Source organism: Sesamum indicum, linkage group LG12 (assembly GCF_026168435.1).
Source record: "Sesamum indicum cultivar Baizhima isolate 11 linkage group LG12, ASM2616843v1, whole genome shotgun sequence".
Lineage (NCBI taxonomy): Eukaryota > Viridiplantae > Streptophyta > Magnoliopsida > Lamiales > Pedaliaceae > Sesamum > Sesamum indicum.
In genome coordinates, this window is record NC_142668.1 from 4,003,080 (window position 1) to 4,022,722 (window position 19,643).

Genomic DNA, 19,643 nt, shown 5'->3' on the forward strand with positions numbered 1-19,643 from the left:
TCACCATAACCAAGAACATCACATAATTTTTGATTAGCCATAGAAACTTAACCTAATTTTTCAAACTTAAAGTTCATCCGAATTTCTTTAAAAGGAGTCATATGGAATGTAAATCCAGAATCAACAAGCCATTCAAATTTATTTGAATTATCAACAAAATTAATGTCAGAAACCATATACACTTCATCTGAAGTTTCTTCAGAAACATTAGCAGAATCATTTTGAGAATTCTTTTTGGGTTTCTTATAATCTTTTATAAAATGACCTCTACCCCCACAATTATAACACCTAAAGTCCTTTTTAGTGTTTTTATCATCATTCTTTTTATTGTTGTTATTACGATATTTAGTCCTAGAAGGACTTCTACCCCTGCTTCTACTACGATTCTTACTATATTTTCTAAACTTAAAATTGTTATTATTCTTATTTCAAGACTTAGGTCTGCCTCTTACAAAATTTACTTCATTATTACTAGAACTAGAAACATTTGATTTTAAATCCATTTCTTTGCTTTTCAAACCACTAATTACAGTTTCTAAACTCACATTATCCCTACCATACTTAATAGCTGCTTTAACATCATCACCATAGATTCTGGAATAGCATTTAACAAAATTATGGGTGTATAATCATCAATATTCTTATCTCCAGTAAGTTTAATATCTTGAATTAACTTAGTAAAATCATCAAGATTTTCTTCAATATTTTTAGAGAAATCAAACTTATATAAAAAAAAAATTTTCAAAACAAATAATTTACTAGGAAGTGATGTTTCAGTATAAATTTCCTCTAATTTTCCAAAGATCTTTTGCAGTATTTTGTTTTCCAACTTTTCGAATCACAGAGTTAGACAAATTCAAAATGATAGAAGAATAGGCATACTTGTCATTTTCAAGCCTTTTTTCTTCAGAAATAGTTTCAGGATATTTACCATCTATAGCCTTAAACACTTTCTGTTGTATTAAAATACCTTTCATTTTTTGTTGCCAAATAGACAAGTCAAATTTTCCATCAAAGGGTTGCAAATTATATCCAGACATTATTACAAGAAAACATCAGAACACAGAATAGCAGTAATATTAACAAGTCGTAGAAATAATAAAAGGTAAAACAGGGGCCTTAACTGTCACTCAAACCAGATACCCGACGGCTTCAGGAGCCCGGCTATGTAAGGACAATAGTAAGGGTTTGGGTATTGGGATAGAAAAATTAAAAGAGTTAGGGTTTAGAACAATGTTACCATTTGTGGCGTTTTTTAAAGCCAGAGAGTTAACCCAGTGCCCTGATACCACTGTGAGGTGTGGATCGGTCTCCAGCTATATTACAGAACAAAAGAACTTATATATAATTACAGACCTTTCTATAACAAATTACAATGATTCTAATAAACAGAAGAACAGATACAATAAACAAACCTGAAAACAGTAAAATAAGAGAAATGAATGATATAGATCAATATGAAGGCTCAGAAGCCTAAAGACCCAAGGAACAAAAGGCCAAAGGCCACAACCTTTACACGGTTGCTTGAATCACTCAAGCCACAAAGGCTTTCGAACCACAAAGGCTCCACCAGATATCCACTAAGGAAAAATGTCACAAAGGCTTTTGTTAGTACCACAAAGGTTACGACAAAGGCATTATCTCAAAACTTTTTCAGAAAGGGGGAAAAAGACGAAGAAGAGTTCTTAGCTTGTTAGCCATGAACCAATACGAACTAGCTATATAAAGAGGCTGGACATTAGTGGTCCATAACCAGCTATTAGTAAAGAACACAGAAGACAAGAAGTTGGGGAAAACCCACAGAGTCAATTTGGGGAAGGAGAAGAGCAGACGGCTAATAAGAAGAAGGGGGAGAGTTAGGGTTAGAGAAATGAGAGGTGAGGGTTTAAATATTAAGCAGTCGGGTCAAACCTGTTTGTGGGGCGGGTTAGTGGATAGGTGGCCCTTTGGGCTTTAAGTAAAAATGGTCGTCCAGAGATAAAGGCCCAGCCTTTGGTTTGGGCCAATTTTTCTTTACATACCCTATTCAACATTAGTGGTGAGCACAGTAAAACACACTGCCAACTTGATGAATTTTACGGTATTCATTAATTCAATATTTTTTGGATAAAGATTGTTCAATGAGAAATAGTCAACCCAATTGACTTTTGATCATCCACTCCAACAGTTTCCTCCATTCCAAAATCTCAAAAGATTGTTGATTGTATAAATGCATGCAATTTGTTGGATTTGGGGTTCCGGGTCACCTTTATAATTGGTAAAATATACAATTTGATAATCATTTTACGTGTGAACGTTTGGATAGATTTCTAGCAAATCAACAACCGGACTCATGCATTTCCTGAGACTGAGGTCAATCACATTTGCTTAACAAGGCTTGTGTCTGCATCGATAATTCACTTCTTTTTTCAAACTTAAATACTACTAGGTTAATTATTTTTTTATTATAAAAAAATATATAAATATAATTTAAATAAAAATATATAATAAAAATATAACGGTTCTCGGATGCAAATTTATTTTTGTTTTAAAAAATGCACCTATCATGGATTGGATACACGACTTGATGTCGTGGATCCAATCCATAACATGGAGTCGTGGTTCCAATCTATGACTTCAAGTCATGGATTGGAGCCACGACTCCTTTTTATTTTTTATTTTTTATTTAATTTGATTTTATATAAATTAATTATATAAAATTAATTTTAACAACATATTAAAGTCCAAAAAATCATAGTATTAAAATTGTACTAATTTAAAAAAATACAATGAATTATATAAATCTAATTATATACAATTCTAAAAAAAATACAATGAATTATATAATTATTATTGACAACCCCGCACCGGCACATTTGATTGTGTAGAAGAACCTCTTTGTCGAGCTTGTTGCTTTTCATGCGTTAGCGGTCAATCCATCTCGTTGTGAATACGTGATGTTTGGTTTTGACCAGCGCGTGTAGAGATACGAATAGTAATGTCGTGACCAACTCAAATTCCGGGACATCCCAATAATTTTCAGAAGCACAGGATCCAATAACTTAGAATTATGTATTTTGTAAGCCATTAAATCATAATAGTCCTTTACCATTAATGCAGCATTAATCACGTATGTGGCGACACCTTTTGAGCATGACTGCAAAGGATACCAAATTGAGTCCACTTGTCTCATGAACATTCTCGATTCGCAATTTTGACAACCTAGCTATTGAGTCCATGTCCATTCTGAGGTCTTATAACAACCGAGGTGAACTATTTAAACTGATGGTATTTGGTGACGGTATGCTCAACAGAATTTTGTTGCCAACGTGTAAACCTCTTGTATGCAAAATCTGTCCATAGTTGGTTGTTGGTCAACATTACACTATTCTTTCCAAACCTCTCACGCAAAAATTGGACAGTATGTTGAACGTCATCTCAGCTATTGCTATCAACGGTAGGTGGTGAGCCCCTTGCAATATTCCATTGATGCATTCTGACATGTTGGTCGTTAAAAATACCGCATCGCCATTCATCATCATGAGATGCTGTCCATTTTTCCTTGTTAATCTTGTCCAAGAATTCAAACGTGGCTAGTTTTTTGCTCTTTATCTCTTCTATAATTCGATTGAATTTTTTGATTTGATATTTAAAGCTAGCTCTCCAACAAAAATCCTTCAATTTACATCTTTTTATTTATTACAGTTCAACTGACAGCCGTATGACATGGACTCATATATCATTATAGGTTACGTCGCTGATTTGAACGCTCAGCTGTGGAGATCATCATGTCCATTAGTATTCTATGCAATAGTGGAAATGCATCTTCCAGAATGGGTCCTTCGCCAATTCGGGATGAGATAGAATATTCCATAAACGACGGATACTACGGACATGAGCCTACATCAGATTTTCCTAAAAAATCATACGGGCACAGATTGGAACCTGCAGCACATACAATACATCACTAGATGGCAAAGACGATATGACACGATTGTACGAAGGCCACCTACTTCTAATAGAAGAGAAACAGAACGAGGACATTGAGAATAGTACTACAACATAACATGAAATTTCGTATCATCTCTACTGACAGACGTGCGGAAAGCGGGTACCAACTTTGAGATGTACCTATGTTGCAAGTTGTGGTATGTTATATAATATCGCATACTTTATTTAAAAGATTTGTTCTACAACACAACATTCATTGATTTTCTACAATCTTCGGGCAGAAGAGGTGAATACTCTTGAAACTTTGTGTCAATCTAGACCACTAAATATTGAAGGATATAGTCAATTGGTAGGCAAATTCGAACACGGATTACATATTATCAAATAAGCCATAACCCATCAGCCACAATAAATTGCTTCGCCATTCGATGATGCTCCCACCACATCCCACAGGCAAAGAAGTTCTAACCGAATGTCTATTGGTTCAGTTGAACGTCATGATGTTGGGGTGGATATAGCTGGTCCTTCTATAGTGTATACACCTCAAGATTATTATGTGCCCCTACCGCCTCAAGATTACTACATGTCTCAACTGCGTCAAGATAATTGGTTGCAATCCCCTCTATATATGCCAATCCAAACAGAAGATATTCTTCACAAGTACATTTTGACTTTGGTTTTGGAATCAATCAACCATATGCAGCAGGATACAATATTTCACCAATTTAATTTTAATCATTTAGTGCATATCGTGATAATGTGGAGTCTAATTTTACAACAACATCAAGTCGGTTGGACATTAATCCCAGTGGTGATGATAATGAGGCGCAAAATAAGCCAATGCAAAATGTGGGCCAGAAAATAAGAAGACCTTGCCGTCAACGCCACAGGCGCAATTGGAATGGGTGGACATTTTTTACATTTGCAATTCTATAGTTCATTGAATTTTTTACAACTGTACAAAAAAATATTACATTTGTATAGTTCGTTGTATTTCTTACAATTATATAAAAAATTACATTTATATAGTTCATTGTATTTTTTTAAATTAATACAAATTTAAAATTATAATTTTTTGGACTTTAATATGTTGTTAAAAATTAATTTTATATAAAATTAAATTAAATGAAAAATAAAAAAATAAAAAAGAATCGTGGTTCCAATCCACGACAGGGGCCTTTTTTTTAAAAAAAAATTATATTTTTATAATAATAAAATAATTAACACAAATACTACTTGTCCATATATAGTTGCTAAAAAACTTAGTCATTATAGTTGTATTAGGAAAAATATTCATAAGTTGATCCACCTTGCCTTTCACTCACTCAATTGGGCTTCTCTACCATCTTTCATTATTGACAAAATTAAGTCCATCCCAGTCCCAGTGAAACCTCTATCAATGGCTGTCCATGCTTGTGAAAGACCTTCTCTACCTTGCCCTACTGTATGCAACATTATAACTCAATTTCTTTCTTTGCCTACTGCTGCTTACCCCATCTCTGCAATAACTCAAATGAAGATATTGCACATTTAATTTTTGAATATTCAAATATTACCATTTTAATTCAGTCATTCTCTTTAATAAAATTTTGTCATAACAGTAATTTTAATATTTTTTAGTAAGTTTATTAAATACCCTTCAAACTTTCTCAATTTTGGATACTTTTATATTTTTTAAACCACTATCCCATGATTAATAACTAACTTATCAATAAAAATATTATTTATTTGTAATTTAAAGAAAATTTACATATATGTCGAGTGCGTCGTGTACCGCAAGTATATATAATCAAATATTTACAATTTAATAAACCAAAAACAGAAAGTCAATTATTTTTTTTCAGATATCAATCTATCTATCTATACTATTTCTTAAAAATCTAACCTAGAAAATAATTAATTTGGGTGACTAAATATTTATTGTCAAAAAGACCCTTAAATATTTATTTAATCAATAAAATCTCTCATTAATTTTGTATTCATGCAATTTTATTTATCAATTTTGATCTGTTACTTATTTGATCTCTAATAATTTTGTTTAATTAGACAAAAACTATCATAAAATTTTAAACTTATTTATATATATCAAGTTTATTTCCATCATTCTATGAATTTGTTTCTTGATCCTATTATAATAAAAAGGGGTGAATAATAATTTATCCCCTGATTTTGAAAATGAATATGTTACCCTCCTATAAAAAAAATATAACAATTTATCCCCCTATACTTTTTAAAATGAAGCAATATGAGTTAATTATTTTTTTATTATAAAAAAATATTATTTTATTATAATTTTTTTTAAAATAATAACACAAACATGATGAGTCGCGATTTGAAATCGCGACTCGTCATTAAATTAATCCCAAAAAATGCAAAACTCCCCAAGTCGGGAAACAAAATCCCGACTTCAAGTCGGGAAACAAAATCCCGACTTGGAGTCGGGATTCTGAAACCCGACTTGGAGTCGGGATCCTGAATCCCGACTTGAAGTCGGGATTTTGTTTCCTGACTTGGGAAATTCTGCTTTTTTTTTTTCGTTTAAATTATTATTATATAATTTAATTTATATATAATTAATTTTAACAATATACTAAAATCCAAAATTAATAAAATTAACATTGCATTAACTTAAAAAATTAAAATTAAGGGTACAAATGTAATAGTTATTTATTTTGTATAATTATAAAAAATTACATTAAATGTATAAATGTAAAAGTGTATATTTTTGTACAATTGTAAAAAATACAAAAAATATACAATTAATCCTGGCTACCCGGTACTGGCACATCCGATTGTGTTGAAGAATTTCTTTGTTGTGCTTGTTGTCGTGCACGCCTTTGTGCCCAATCCATTTCGTTGTGAATACGTGTTGTTTGATTTCGACCAGGGCGCGAAGAGATGCGAATAGTAGGATCGTGGACCAACTCAAATCCCGGTACATCCCAATAATCTTCGGAATGTGCAGGTTCAAATGACTTAGAATATGTATTCTTATAAGTCATTATATCGTAATAATCCTTCACCATTGATGCAGCATTAATCATGAATGCAGCGCATACCTTTTGAGCGTGACTGCAAGGTATACCAAATTGAGTCCATTTGCCGCAAGAACATTCTCGGTTCGCAATTTTGACAACATGGGTGTTGACTCCATGTCCACCGTGACGTCTTGTAACAACCGAGGCGGACTGCTGGAACTGATGGTATTTGGTGACGGTATGTTCAACAGAATTTTGATGCCAACGTGTGAACATCTTATATGCAAAATCCGTCCACAGTTGGTTGTTGGTCAACATTACAGTACTTCTTGCTAACCTCTCACGAAAATAATGGACACTTCGCTGAAACGTCATCTCAGCAATTGCTGTCAACGGTAGGCGGCGAGCCCCTTTCAATACTCCATTTATGCATTCCGACATATTTGTCGTCAGAATTCCGCATCGCCATCCACCGTCATGTGATGCTGTCCATTTTTCCTTGTCGATCCTATCTAACCACTGAAACGCCTCGAGGGACTGTTTCTTTATCTCCTCCATAGTGCGATTGAATTTTCTGATCTGATATTCAGAACCAGCTCTCCAACAAAGATCCTTCAACACAACATTTTTGTATTTACTGTTGAAATTGGAACACACATGCCGCAAGCAATATCGGTGCACGCCGTTAGGTGGCATGAAATCCGGACATTCACGTACAGCTCTTGTGATACCAGCATGGCGGTCAGAAATAAGGCAGATACCCCGTCGCCCTCGTATAATGTGTCTGCTCAATTGTCTAAGAAACCACTTCCAAGATAAAAGTGATTCTTCATCGACAATAGCAAAAGCAAGAGGAAGTACCTGTTGATTTCCATCCATGGCAGCAGCAATCAACATCTTGTGCTTGTACTTTGTGTATAGATGGGTCCCATCTACACTGATAAGGTTGCGACAGTGTTGGAACCCTTCAATGCACGGCTTGAACGCCTAGAATACGTACCCTATCACATATGCACCGGTTGATGTGTCGCGGGCTTTATGTTGCCATTCAACAATCGTTCCTGAATTATATTTTTGGAGAACTCCCAAGTATTTGGGTAGCTTTTGAACGGAGCTCTCCCATGTGTCATAAACCATCTCACGTGCCATTTTCAAACTGTACCATGCCTTTTGATATGCTATATCGTATCCGGTATGGTCTTTCACAGTCTGGATGACATGCTTGATTCCGTACGACGGGTTGCATTTTACATGTCCTAACAATAAAGAAGCAACATATACTCTATCTAAATTACCGTGTTCGAGGGACACTTGATTCAATATACATATATGGTCCCCTCCGTATTTTGTTATTGTCCACCTTCCCATTTTTGGTTTGTAAATGCCTCGCAGCTCCCATCTACACCGCATAGCTGCAAAAAATAAACACAAATCAGTCGAATAATTTTGTATGCTTAGACATATACGACAAATATATATATATATATACCTTTGGTGGTATGCCTACACAATACTTTCCACTTGGTCTTTGAACTCTCAGGTACCCAATACTCGCGCGGGCATATCGTATTGAGTGATCTTTCACCGCCTCGATTAAAGCTTCTTTATTTTTGAAAAGCATTCCCACATCAAGTCTGCCTTCGTTTTTGTCATAAAATTTTGCATACCTTAAGTTCGGTACATCAATGGAATCCACTAGTACCTCCGGGAATGTTTGTTCAAAAAATGGTATGGAGCGGTAAAATGTTTCCTGAGAAGTTCGTTGTGGCGTAACCGGCTGAGTGGATGTTGACGTACCTTGTGCAACATTTTCGGCGACAACATTTATGTCAACATCTTCTATTCCATCCTCAGGTGGAATTGGATAATCCACTTCATCCGGTTCGGAAGCTGCATCTGATTCATTAGCCAGGCTGTCCGCAATAAGGTCTTCTGGCTCGGCAATGTGGTTTGCAGAAGTTGGTATAAAATGGGAGGTGGATGGAGTATGTGAGTGGGTGGGCTCTGTGTAATTAAGTTCAATATTATCGAGCCCTTGTGTGACAGACACCACATTCGGAGTATAACAATCTGTATCATAATTTGATGTGCCAGCACCAAAATCGGGGTTAGAAGTACCTGCATCGAAATTAGAGTTATAGGTACCTGTGAAATTTTCATAGTTGGAGGATGACGGAAATCCTTGGCTCGATAACAGCGCCATGTATTCCCCCCACTGTTGACTCATTTGTGAGTTGTCATCCACCAACTGCCGGGAATCGAAAGCTCCCCAACCTCGGCCAATTTGTGGAGCATCTTCGTGCTCGATTTTCACCGTTTCGACGAATATTTCCATTAGTGGAAACCCAGCTGTAGGATCAGTAAAGAATGACAATGTATCGTCATCCTTTATTGGTATCAGTGTTTCCTTAATTCGCCCTAGGTATTGGCACGAATGTTTTGCAGAAACATTCAATGAAAATCGGGAGCTATCAACACCAATTTTTTTGTAGAATTTTGACAAAAATTGATCATAACTGGATGAACGGGGGATCCTCATCGTTGCAATGGGCGTCTGATCATATGTAACAGATCATCCATCACTCGATAATTCACCACCAAAATACAAAAAAATCTCAATGCGAGAAGATGAAGTTGACATTTTTTTTTGCAAGTTTCTACGTAAAATTACTCTTCGTATTTGATATGGGATGAACGAGGGATTATGCTGCTTGAAACAATATGACGAAAACAAGCTGATCACGCATATTTATAGGCTCGACATTTATTATGGTAGGTCGCCTACCAGCCTTTAATAAGGCTGGTAGGCGACCTACCAGCCTTTATTAAAGGCTGGCCAACGTACCAGCCATCTATCCCATCACCGTGATGGAATAGATATGTATATAAATATACATATAAATATATCATATACATATAAATATATAATATATAAATATATTATAATAATAAATAATATATAAATATTTATTATATAAATATAATATATATTATATATATAATAATAGATATACAATTTACATATATAATATATAATATATAAATATATTATAATATATAATATATAATAATATATTATACATATAAATATATTATATGTATATATAATATATATATATATTAAAGGGGGCTGGCCGCGCGGGCCAACCCCCTTTAATGGAGGGCTGGCAGCGGCCAGCCCTCATTAAGGCTGGCAGCGCCAGCCTTTGACCAAGGCTGGCGCTGCCAGCCCTTGATGCTAGCCAGCCTTAAAATTAAGGCTGGCGCTGCCAGCCATTGATTCGCGGCCAGCCTTTAAATTTTTTTTAATTTTTTAAAATAAAAATTTTCCCCCACCCTCATCCACCATTATAAATTGGACGGATGAAGGTGGGTGGAAACTCACTTCATCCACCAGCAAAAATTTTCACCCACCTTCATCTTATACAGTGAGTTTGTCTTCAATTTTTTTTTTTCACACAAATGGATAGACGATCAGTCTACGGTCCTCGTGATAGTACTGTATTATCTCAACAAGCCCAACATAGGTCTGACGATATTCCAGATGGTGACCTAGACGCCGTACTCATTTCACGGCGTGCGGATGGTACCTTTTGGAGCTACTTTAACCAAAATAATATGTCCGAGCGTGTACAAGAAATCCTACACCAAATAGGATTTTATGGAGTTTACAGGTGCGGACGCCTTCAATTAAATCAACAACTCATCACTGCATTAGTGGAGAGGTGGCGATCGGAGACGCACAGTTTTCATTTACGTGTAGGGGAAGCCACAATTACCCTACAAGATGTTCAAATAATTTGGGCACTCCCAATAGACGGCGAGCCGGTGACTGAAATTGATTTCGACCGCACAACACAACAATGGCAAGAATATTGCCTTACTTACATAGATTTTAGCCCGGATGCAAATGTGTTGAAGGGCTCGAGATTACAGACATCGGCAATTACATCTCATTTGGCGGCGGTCGAAATTACTTATAATACTCCCCAGGCTGTCGTCGTCTAGTACGCACGTGCCGTTGCATTACTTTTATTTGGGGGATTGATGTGCACAGATTCCTTAGGTAACTATATCTCATTACTATATCTTTCAAAATTAGAAGATATAGAAACCGCGAGGAACTATAGTTGGGGGAGTGCTGTGCTGGCATTTTTATATCGCGAATTGTGCAATGCCAGTACAAAAGGCAAAGCGGCAATTGGTGGAGCGCTGCAATTGCTACAGGTAAAATTGACTTAAAAAGTCTTACACATTTTTTTTTTTTTGCTATTGATATTCATTAATAACACATATTTGTATTGTTCATGTAGATTTGGGCGTGGTCACGGATTACGCCACTTTGTCCTGGACTTGGTGCCCAACGGCTATTTATGGGTCAAGTGCAAATGGACAACAATCGCTGGCTCCCAGCAGCACCATATGGTGCTACTTGGAATTGTCAGCACACTTTCACCACTACAGTTCGGGAACTGTACGAGTCATACGAGAAATTTTGGATGAGATGCAGGCGGATCAGGTAACTAAATTTTAATATTATTCGTATATTTATACCGTGAATTAAATTCATATTAATTTACATCTTTGTTTTTATTACAGTTCATATGGCAGCCGTATGACATGGACTCGGATGTCATTATGGCTTACGCCGATGAATTGAACCCCCAGTTGTGGAGGTCATCCGTTCTGTTGATATTCTACGCAATAGTTGAAATACATCGTCCCGAACGAGTTGTTCGCCAATTCAGGATGAGGCAGAATGTACCAGAATCGACGGATACCCGTGATATGAGCCTCCATCATATTTCCCGTAAAAATCACACGAGCGCAGATTGGTCTCTGCAACACATACAATACATCAATAGATGGCAAAGACGATATGACACGGTTGTACATAGGCCACTCATTTCTAATAGAAGGGAAACAGAACGAGGTTATTGGGAGTGGTACTACAACATAACAAGAAATTTCGTGTCGTCATCTACTGATAGACGTGTGGAAAGTGGGTACCAACCTGGAGAAGCACCTATGTTGCAAGTTGTGGTACGTTATTATATAATATTATATGTTTTATTTTATATATATTTTTAACAACACAAGGCTAATTATTTTTCTACACTTTTCAGGCAAATGAGGTGAATGCCCTTGAAACTTTATGTCGATCTAGACCACCAAATATCGAAGGATATAGTCAATTGGTGGATAGATTTGAACATGGGTTACATATTATCAAGGAGGCTATAACCCAACAGCCACAACAAATTGCTTCTCCATCCGATGATGCTCCCACAACATCCCACAGGCAAAGAAGAAGTTCTAGCCGAATGTCAACTGGTTCAGTTGAGCGTCATGATTTTGGGGTGGATATAGCTGGTCCTTCTACAGTATATCCACCTCAAGATTATTACGTACCTCAACCGACTCAAGATTATTATATGCCTCAACCATCTCAAGGTGATTGGTTTCAATCGACTCCATATATGTCAAATCAAACACAAGATTTTTCTCTTGACCTTGGTCTTGGTTTTAATCAACCATATACACAAGGATATAATATTTCACCAATTCCATTTCCATCATTTGGTGCATATCGTGACAATGTGGAGTCAAGTTCTGAAACATCAAGTCGGTTTGTTGGTGAAGAAAATGAGGCGCAAAATGAGCCAGTTCAAAATGTGGGCGAGAAAATTAGAAGACCTCGACGTCAACGCCACAGACGACATTGTGGAACGGGTGGACATTTTTTATATTTGTAATTGTATAATTTAATGTAATTTTTTACAATTGTACAAAATAAATAACTATTACATTTGTACCCTTAATTGTAATTTTTTAAGTTAATGCAATGTTAATTTTATTAATTATTGATTTTAGTATATTGTTAAAATTAATTATATATAAATTAAATTATATAATAATAATTTAAACGAAAAAAAAAAAAGCAGAATTTCCCAAGTCGGGAAACAAAATCCCGACTTCAAGTCGGGATTCAGGATCCCGACTTGAAGTCGGGTTTCAGAATCCCGACTCCAAGTCGGGATTCAAAATCCCGACTTGAAGTCGGGATTTTGTTTCCCGACTTGAGAAATTTTGTATTTTTTGGCTAATATTTAATGACGAGTCGCGATTTGAAATCGCGACTCGTCATGTTTTTGTTATATATTTAAAAATAATTATGATAAAATAAATTTTTTTTATAATAAAAAAATAATTAACTCAGCAATTTACCTCCTTATACATGGAGGTAAATTGCTTCATTTTAAAAATCATAAGGGTGTAAATTATTATACTTCAAAAAATATAGGGAGGTAAATCACTATTTATTTTTTTATAAGGGGCTAATTTACTCATTTGCAATATCACAATGGGGTTGCTTATATTTTCCCAAATAAAAAAGTATTACACTTAATTCTTTTTTTTTTCATAAACACATAGATATTGCTTTTGTTTTTAAAAAAATAAAATTGCACATTAACCGAATATGCCTGACTTGGTAGTACTATATATTAAGATTCAAGACCTTAAAAAAACTATTTTTTTAGGCAAAATGTGAATTGGCCAAACTATTGTTACTTATACTTTTTCTTTCATTAAATAACCATTTTATTTAATGAATTAAATAAATCAACTTTTTTTACAAAATTCAAATTTAATCTATTTATATTTATTTATAAAAATTAAAATAATATACACACATCGAATATGTTTTGATCACTAATCTATTAATTAAGTGTGAAGAAAGCTCATAATAATTAGTTTTGGCAGACAAAATGTGTGTAGACTTAAATGCCATTTTTATAAATTAGAGATTAAATAAAAGTTAAATATCTGCAAACTTAAATCCATACTTCTAAAAAACATTTATGCTTTGATTTTTCCTTTGTAAAAATTTATTTAACCATTACTTTATATATTATTTGAAATTAATTTATGTCATAGTTTATGAATTATTATTACAAATATAATGATTGGATTTGGCAGACGTAGTTATATGTGGAGGTTTGGTAAAAATGGGAGTTGAAGTTGAAGACTGAGAATATGAGTGAAAGGATTATGACGACAGCAATGTCTGAGCTCGACGAGATTGAGCTGGAGGCCGAGGACTTCCACTCTTCACTCCCACTCAAGAAGGTTCCTTACGGTGACGTCTTCGAGGCCTCCCGCGCCGGCGATGTCGACCGTCTCCGCTATTTATTGGACTCTGGTGTCAATGTTAACGCTCGTGACCAATGGGACTCCGTCGCCCTCTACTACGCCTGCCTCGCTGGCCATCTTGATGCCGCTCGCATGCTGCTCGAGAGCGGCGCCATTTGCTCCGAGCATACCTTCGACGGCGACCGATGCCACTATGCTGCCCTCAATCTCAAGGTGCGAAAATTGCTCAAGGCCTTCGAGGCACGACCACCACCGCTCCAACCTTTGCAGGCGGCCCTCAGAGACACTTTCTTGGCCTGCAAAGCCAACCAGGCCTACCTACAAGACCAATTCAACACCGACAATCATATAATTCCTCTTTTGCCAGGTCGGTCCCCCTCCTCCTCCTCTCTCACTCCCTGAATGAATTGTAATTTGTCTCAATTTTCCGTTTTTAGGCTAATTGATTTTGGTACTGTTGAACATTGTTGTGTCCGGAACAATTCTGGTAACTTCACATCCAGCATTTCTGGGCATATTTGAAAGGTGTTTTCTTTAGAGTGATGATGCTCTTATCTGATTCATCTATAGTTGGGGTCTCTGTTTCACTATAGATGTCGTCATATCTGTGCTCTAGACGACAGTGAATTTGGGACATCAATTTTTTTATTTAATTTATACTGTAAAGGCCAGTACCCGTCCACAAACTTAAGAATATTACTCTTTTCTTAATTAAGAAAGCTTTAGTATTTACTGAGATTGCTTACATGGTGATTCAACATGGACTAGTAGGTAATTCATCAAATGGAGAATCCAGTTCCAGCTATTGTCCCCCTGATATTGTATTTTATGTGCAAGGAAGACCCCTTGAAGCTCACAGGCTCATCTTGAGTGCAAGATCACCATTCTTCAAGAAAAAATTTGAGACTGATTGGAGAGAAAAAAAGGAAGTACGATTCTCGAGGGAAAAGCTTACTTATTCATCTCTTTTTAGCCTTGTTCACTTCTTTTATTCTGATAGGCTGGAGGTTGCTGTCGATGACATGGAAGATCTTGTTAGAATTTGCCGAGTTTGCAAGTGCCACTCTCTACAAAGTCTTCTTGAGAAAGAATTAGTTCATCAGAGGCATGCGGAGTACAAAGCCCTTAGAGACATAGACAACTCCCAGAAAAGGTTTATTTTGCAGGGCGTTTCCCTTCCAGAAGAAGATCGTCTCCCAGCTGCACTAAATCGCGTCCTGCAGATCTCTCTTGCTAATTCCTCCAGAGGACAGAGCCTGGAGAATAGTATTGATGATATCATATCTCTTGTTGGTACAATTCAGATGAGTGATTCAGAAGATGATGTGGCAGATGTTTGCTTGAGGGTTGAGAAGAAGATATTTCGATGCCATCAAGTTGTCTTAGCATCAAGATCAGAATACTTCAAGGCAAGATTATCCCGAATGAAAGATTTTCTTGAGGAAAGGGATTCTTTACCTGGCTATATTCTTCCATGTCTAGAAGAACATGACCTGAGTGCAGAGGCTTTTCAAAAAATGATAGAATATATGTAAGCATTCCTTCTTTACATTCTCTCTGTGTCTTTTTCTAACAAACTCTGTCACAAACACACACACGTGATGAGTCTGAGCTTTCAGATAAACTAGCTCTAGACATGTTTCCGACATGGTTTTTGACATTAAATGTTAAAGTGTCTATTCTCTTTCACACGTGCCAAAAGAATGCAAAGTGTGATGAACTAGCCCCAGGCATGTTTTCATGCTTTATGTTTTTTACATATAGATGGCCAATCAAACCTGAAAGGTTCTTAATGTTACACTTGCCTCACTTATAGAAAGTTGTTGCTAACTTTTGGTCTTTAATTCCCTTTCTCACACTTCTTTATTATTTTGGTTAACGGAATGCAAATCTTTGCTGTATAGCTTCATAAAAAGAGAGAATACCTGATAATGTTTGATGGTAGTGATGGTTTCAATATGCAAGTCCATCATGTCCTCATGTGAAAAGTGATTAGCAGCCAGTGCAAATCCTCTTCTCATTCTGTTGCTGTTCTTTATGTTGAAGCAAATATGTGGAAGAGTTTATTTTCTTCCTTTCCAAGAATTGGGAGATGACTCTGATATTTGTATGTTGAGAATAAGGTTCTATTCATGGTTTATTGGGTGTTCTGAGGTCCTACAGTTATATTGTGAATAGGCCAGAAACGTATATGCCTAGGGGAGTAGGCAACAAAAGTGCATGTCCAGGCATTAGGTATGTGGCCCAGGCATGAAAAAATTGGTGAATTGCAGCCTAATCATTGTCTTGGAGCAATTATGCAATGTTCTGCCCTGATAATGCCTTTATAACTGCTATAATGGGATTACTTGTTAGAACCTACTTGCGTCTCTCCGTAGCAGTTCCTTGTGCACAGTTCCCGGTGATATATCCCCGACCATTTCCACCACAAACACAACTCTGTAAGCACTAGTTTCAAACATTGATTGCACTTTCTTTTTCCTCTTTGTTATCTGATTGAAACAGAGGTTCAAGTTAACTTGTAGGAATACTTTTAGGTTCTGATATTATTAGATGAAGGATGATAATATGGTTTTATAGTTGCAGAGAGAGAGAAGCTGAGTTGCATATGAGGTTTTGTTTTCCTCATTAATACTTTTTTATGGAAACCTTTCTCCAGAAGCATTACACTTTTACAAACTGATCACCTCCTTCACTGAAATATTTTCTTTCTTTGTTTTTTTGCTTTCCACATCATGGCTCATATGCGTTTTTGTTGGAGCCACCTTTATAATGTGTTCTGGAATAATCAATAATTTATGTCCTCAAAGATTCAATATATTTCAAGTGGACTCCATGGTTTCCCTCATTAATCTTTATCTACTCTACTTTCTTTCTAATATGATACAATATTTTGTTGATTCAGGTATACCGATAGTCTGACGGATATAGACCCTGATCAGGTGTGCTTCACCTACAACCCTTGCAATGCGTATTATATTTTTCTATTTTATTGAATCTTTAATCATGCAGGCTGAAGAAATGTTTGATGCTGCTTCAAGATATCTATTATTTCCTCTTAAACGTGCAGTAGCTGATGCTCTACTACCCCAACTAGAAACGGTTTCTCCTGCAGACTTATGTCATTGGTTGCTATTATCTGACATGTATGCTTCATCAATGCCTTCTCTTTTTCACCTGTCCTCACAGTCTTTTGATAGATATATTGTGTGGGTTTGTTTAATCTGTTTCTTTTCTTTTTCACCACTACCATTTGACATTAAATAATTAATAGACAAATTTCCCAACAATTATTGCTAGAAAAACTATGGGGAAACTTCTAAGGTGACTGCTAAAAGTGAATAAGATTCTGGCTACCAAGTGGAAGGTACTATTCAATAATATTGAATTAGGTGAAAATTATCCATTAACAGTTTAATTCCATTGGAACTGAATTTACATGTGGAACATCACATGATAATCCTTAAGGTTATTCTGGGTTCTCAGATGGGCTCCCATGGTACACAAGCCTTTTGTACAGTGCCTTCCATCAAAAGTTAACAATTAATTTGAGATTAAATTAGAAAAAAATCCAAATCCTTTACCCTTATTAATCTATAAAGCAATTGGACAGAGTACTTGATGTGATAGAAGAGGCCATGTCACATGCTTTATACCTTGCAATGTCTCCCTATGGTTAAAAATCATACAATATGCAGTTTTCAGCTCACTAAGGTCAGCATGCATTTCTCTGTTTTAGATCACTAAGTACTTGAACGATCTCTTTTCAGTGATAGAGCTTTTCTCCCTGTGGTTATCCATCAAGATATGCAGAAATTTCTCCTTTTTGCAACTCAACTGGTTATATAATGGGGTGCCCTGTGTTGGCCTATCATGTTTGACATTTGCTTGCCGTCATAACATTTGAAGTGTAGAAATCTCACATCATTTTCTCCTTTCTCCCATTTTGTTATGATATATTTGTGAAATTTTAATCTAGTCCCACATGTCAACTTCTTTGATATCTCCATTGAGTAATAATGACTTGCAATTACGGCATTCCCCTGCACAGAGAATGCTTCCAAACTTGAAACGCGTTATTGATTTTGATGTTTGCTCAAATTGAGATATCTCATTGACATCAGAATACGGATGTCCAAAAGTCAATCTGAAGTAGGGCATCTTTTCGAGTTTGGTAATTGCAACTGGATTTCAAAGTCTTCTATGCCTCAGGCCAAGTTTGGCCCTCAGGGTAATTTTTGGTCCACGTTTGTCACTCCTGCCACTACCCTTGTACTTATTAACCTTTTTTTTCTGTCCTTTTTATGTATAGTTTTTATCACCGGTCAAGTGTAGGCAAGGTGTAAACAATACCTAAACCTATCCTTTCCTGGATTCTGTCTACCGATGATTATTACATATTATGATGTACAGGTCATTATGCTTTTGCTCGTGCATACGGATTTCTGATATGTGTATTGTGATGTTTGCTTCTGACTGTTGATACAGAATGGATATTGGGATCTTGTACTTGAAGTTGTTAAACTCTGCGCTAGTCAATAAATTATATGTTTATTATTGAAAATTTACCCATTGGGTGAAAGGCCATTCCAATGATTATCTTGGTCGTGTATTTTCTAGCCTTGGCCCGACAGTTCTACTTAAGACTTTCTAAGTGACCCTATATTGGATCTTTAATTTGAAAATCTCAATTCTTCTCTTTTGGTAATTCTAAGGGATGTTTTGATACATTTGAAGGTATGGCGTCTTGAAGATTCGTGAATACTGTCTCGATATGATAGCATGCAATTTTGAGACTTTTGCTGAAACTCCACAGTTTCGAGCAATGCTTTTGACTCTGCCACCTCCATCTGGAGATTCAGCACTTAGAACTACAATGCCAAGTGCTCCAGGAGCAGAGGCAAATGCAACAGAAGGAAATGTACTTGACGATTTGCGAGAGAAGTGGCTTGAAGCTGAAGGTGCTGAACTTGACAAGAGAGATGAAAGTGCACTACTTTTTGACAAGCGGCTTGAGATGCTCATGCTTGTGGGCCAGCAAGAGAAATCTGTTGAGTCTGAAGGTACTGTTGAATGTTACGAAGGAACTGTCTTCTCCTCCCAATCTGTTGGCATGAAGCCTGACGGACTGGAAGAATAGATTCTTATTTTTTCTCTTTGAGTCTTTATAGTATGTATTGTATTCATACTGACACCAAAATTTTGTAGTAAAAAGAGAATAAGTGTTTAGGTTCAAAAAATTGTGCAGAATAGTACTTGAGAGTTTTGGTGTGGTGTAAACAAACTAACAAAGCAGGCATTCATGATAATGTAAGACTCATCATCTGAAATGACTCTGACCATTGCATACCACAACCCCTTTCCCAGTAAAGAAGATAGATTTGGCTGTTTGTCTTTTCATTGAAGGAAAAAGTGAAGCTCTTGTATATGTTTTGGAATTTCATTTTTATGTTGAGAACACTAAAAATGTAGAGACATTTGCAGAGTTGCACAGTTGCAGCAGACCATTATGCAATGTCCTGTCATTCTGTTGGACAAGATTAAGAATGTTGAAAAGGTAGTAAAAAGAGTAAAAGAATC

The 19,643-nt window shown here is 36.0% G+C and overlaps 2 protein-coding genes across 7 annotated transcripts; one reads left to right on the forward strand and one right to left on the reverse strand.

Annotated features, from left to right (window-relative positions):
- Window positions 1-6,689: 6,689 nt before the first annotated feature.
- On the reverse strand, window positions 6,690-8,291 carry LOC148784649 (uncharacterized). Its single transcript, XM_088876495.1, has one exon. The coding sequence runs from the start codon at window positions 7,803-7,805 to the stop codon at window positions 6,690-6,692; it is 1,116 nt and encodes a 371-aa protein (XP_088732621.1). The 5' UTR covers window positions 7,806-8,291.
- A 5,597-nt stretch (window positions 8,292-13,888) lies between these two features.
- LOC105179357 (ankyrin repeat family protein) lies at window positions 13,889-19,393 on the forward strand. Of its 6 annotated transcripts, none has more exons than XR_016063392.1 (5): window positions 13,889-14,430; window positions 14,832-15,594; window positions 16,242-16,504; window positions 16,969-17,005; window positions 17,076-17,146. XR_016063392.1 is itself a non-coding variant. In XM_011102960.3 (5 exons), exons 1-5 carry the CDS (start codon window positions 13,947-13,949, stop codon window positions 19,201-19,203), a joined length of 1,821 nt encoding a protein of 606 aa, XP_011101262.1. In that variant the 5' UTR covers window positions 13,889-13,946; the 3' UTR covers window positions 19,204-19,393. The 6 variants fall into 6 exon arrangements, 5 of the variants coding, with proteins under 5 accessions (XP_011101262.1, XP_011101263.1, XP_088732850.1 ...); XM_011102960.3 differs by lacking the exon at window positions 16,242-16,504 and adding an exon at window positions 18,801-19,393 and having other exon boundaries at window positions 17,076-17,209; XM_011102961.3 differs by lacking the exon at window positions 16,242-16,504 and adding an exon at window positions 18,801-19,393 and having other exon boundaries at window positions 14,835-15,594; window positions 17,076-17,209.
- Window positions 19,394-19,643: the final 250 nt, after the last annotated feature.

What these genes read in the sequence shown, in the direction of transcription:
- LOC105179357 (XM_011102960.3), top strand. Translation starts at nt 13,947, where the DNA reads ATGAGTGAAAGGATTATGACGACAGCAATGTCTGAGCTCGACGAGATT. An exon ending in CGGATATAGACCCTGATCAG is followed by an intron (nt 17,006 to 17,075) that starts GTGTGCTTCACC and finishes TTAATCATGCAG; the next exon opens with GCTGAAGAAATGTTTGATGC. An exon ending in TGGTTGCTATTATCTGACAT is followed by an intron (nt 17,210 to 18,800) that starts GTATGCTTCATC and finishes ATACATTTGAAG; the next exon opens with GTATGGCGTCTTGAAGATTC.
- LOC148784649 (XM_088876495.1), bottom strand. Translation starts at nt 7,805, where the DNA reads ATGTTGATTGCTGCTGCCATGGATGGAAATCAACAGGTACTTCCTCTT.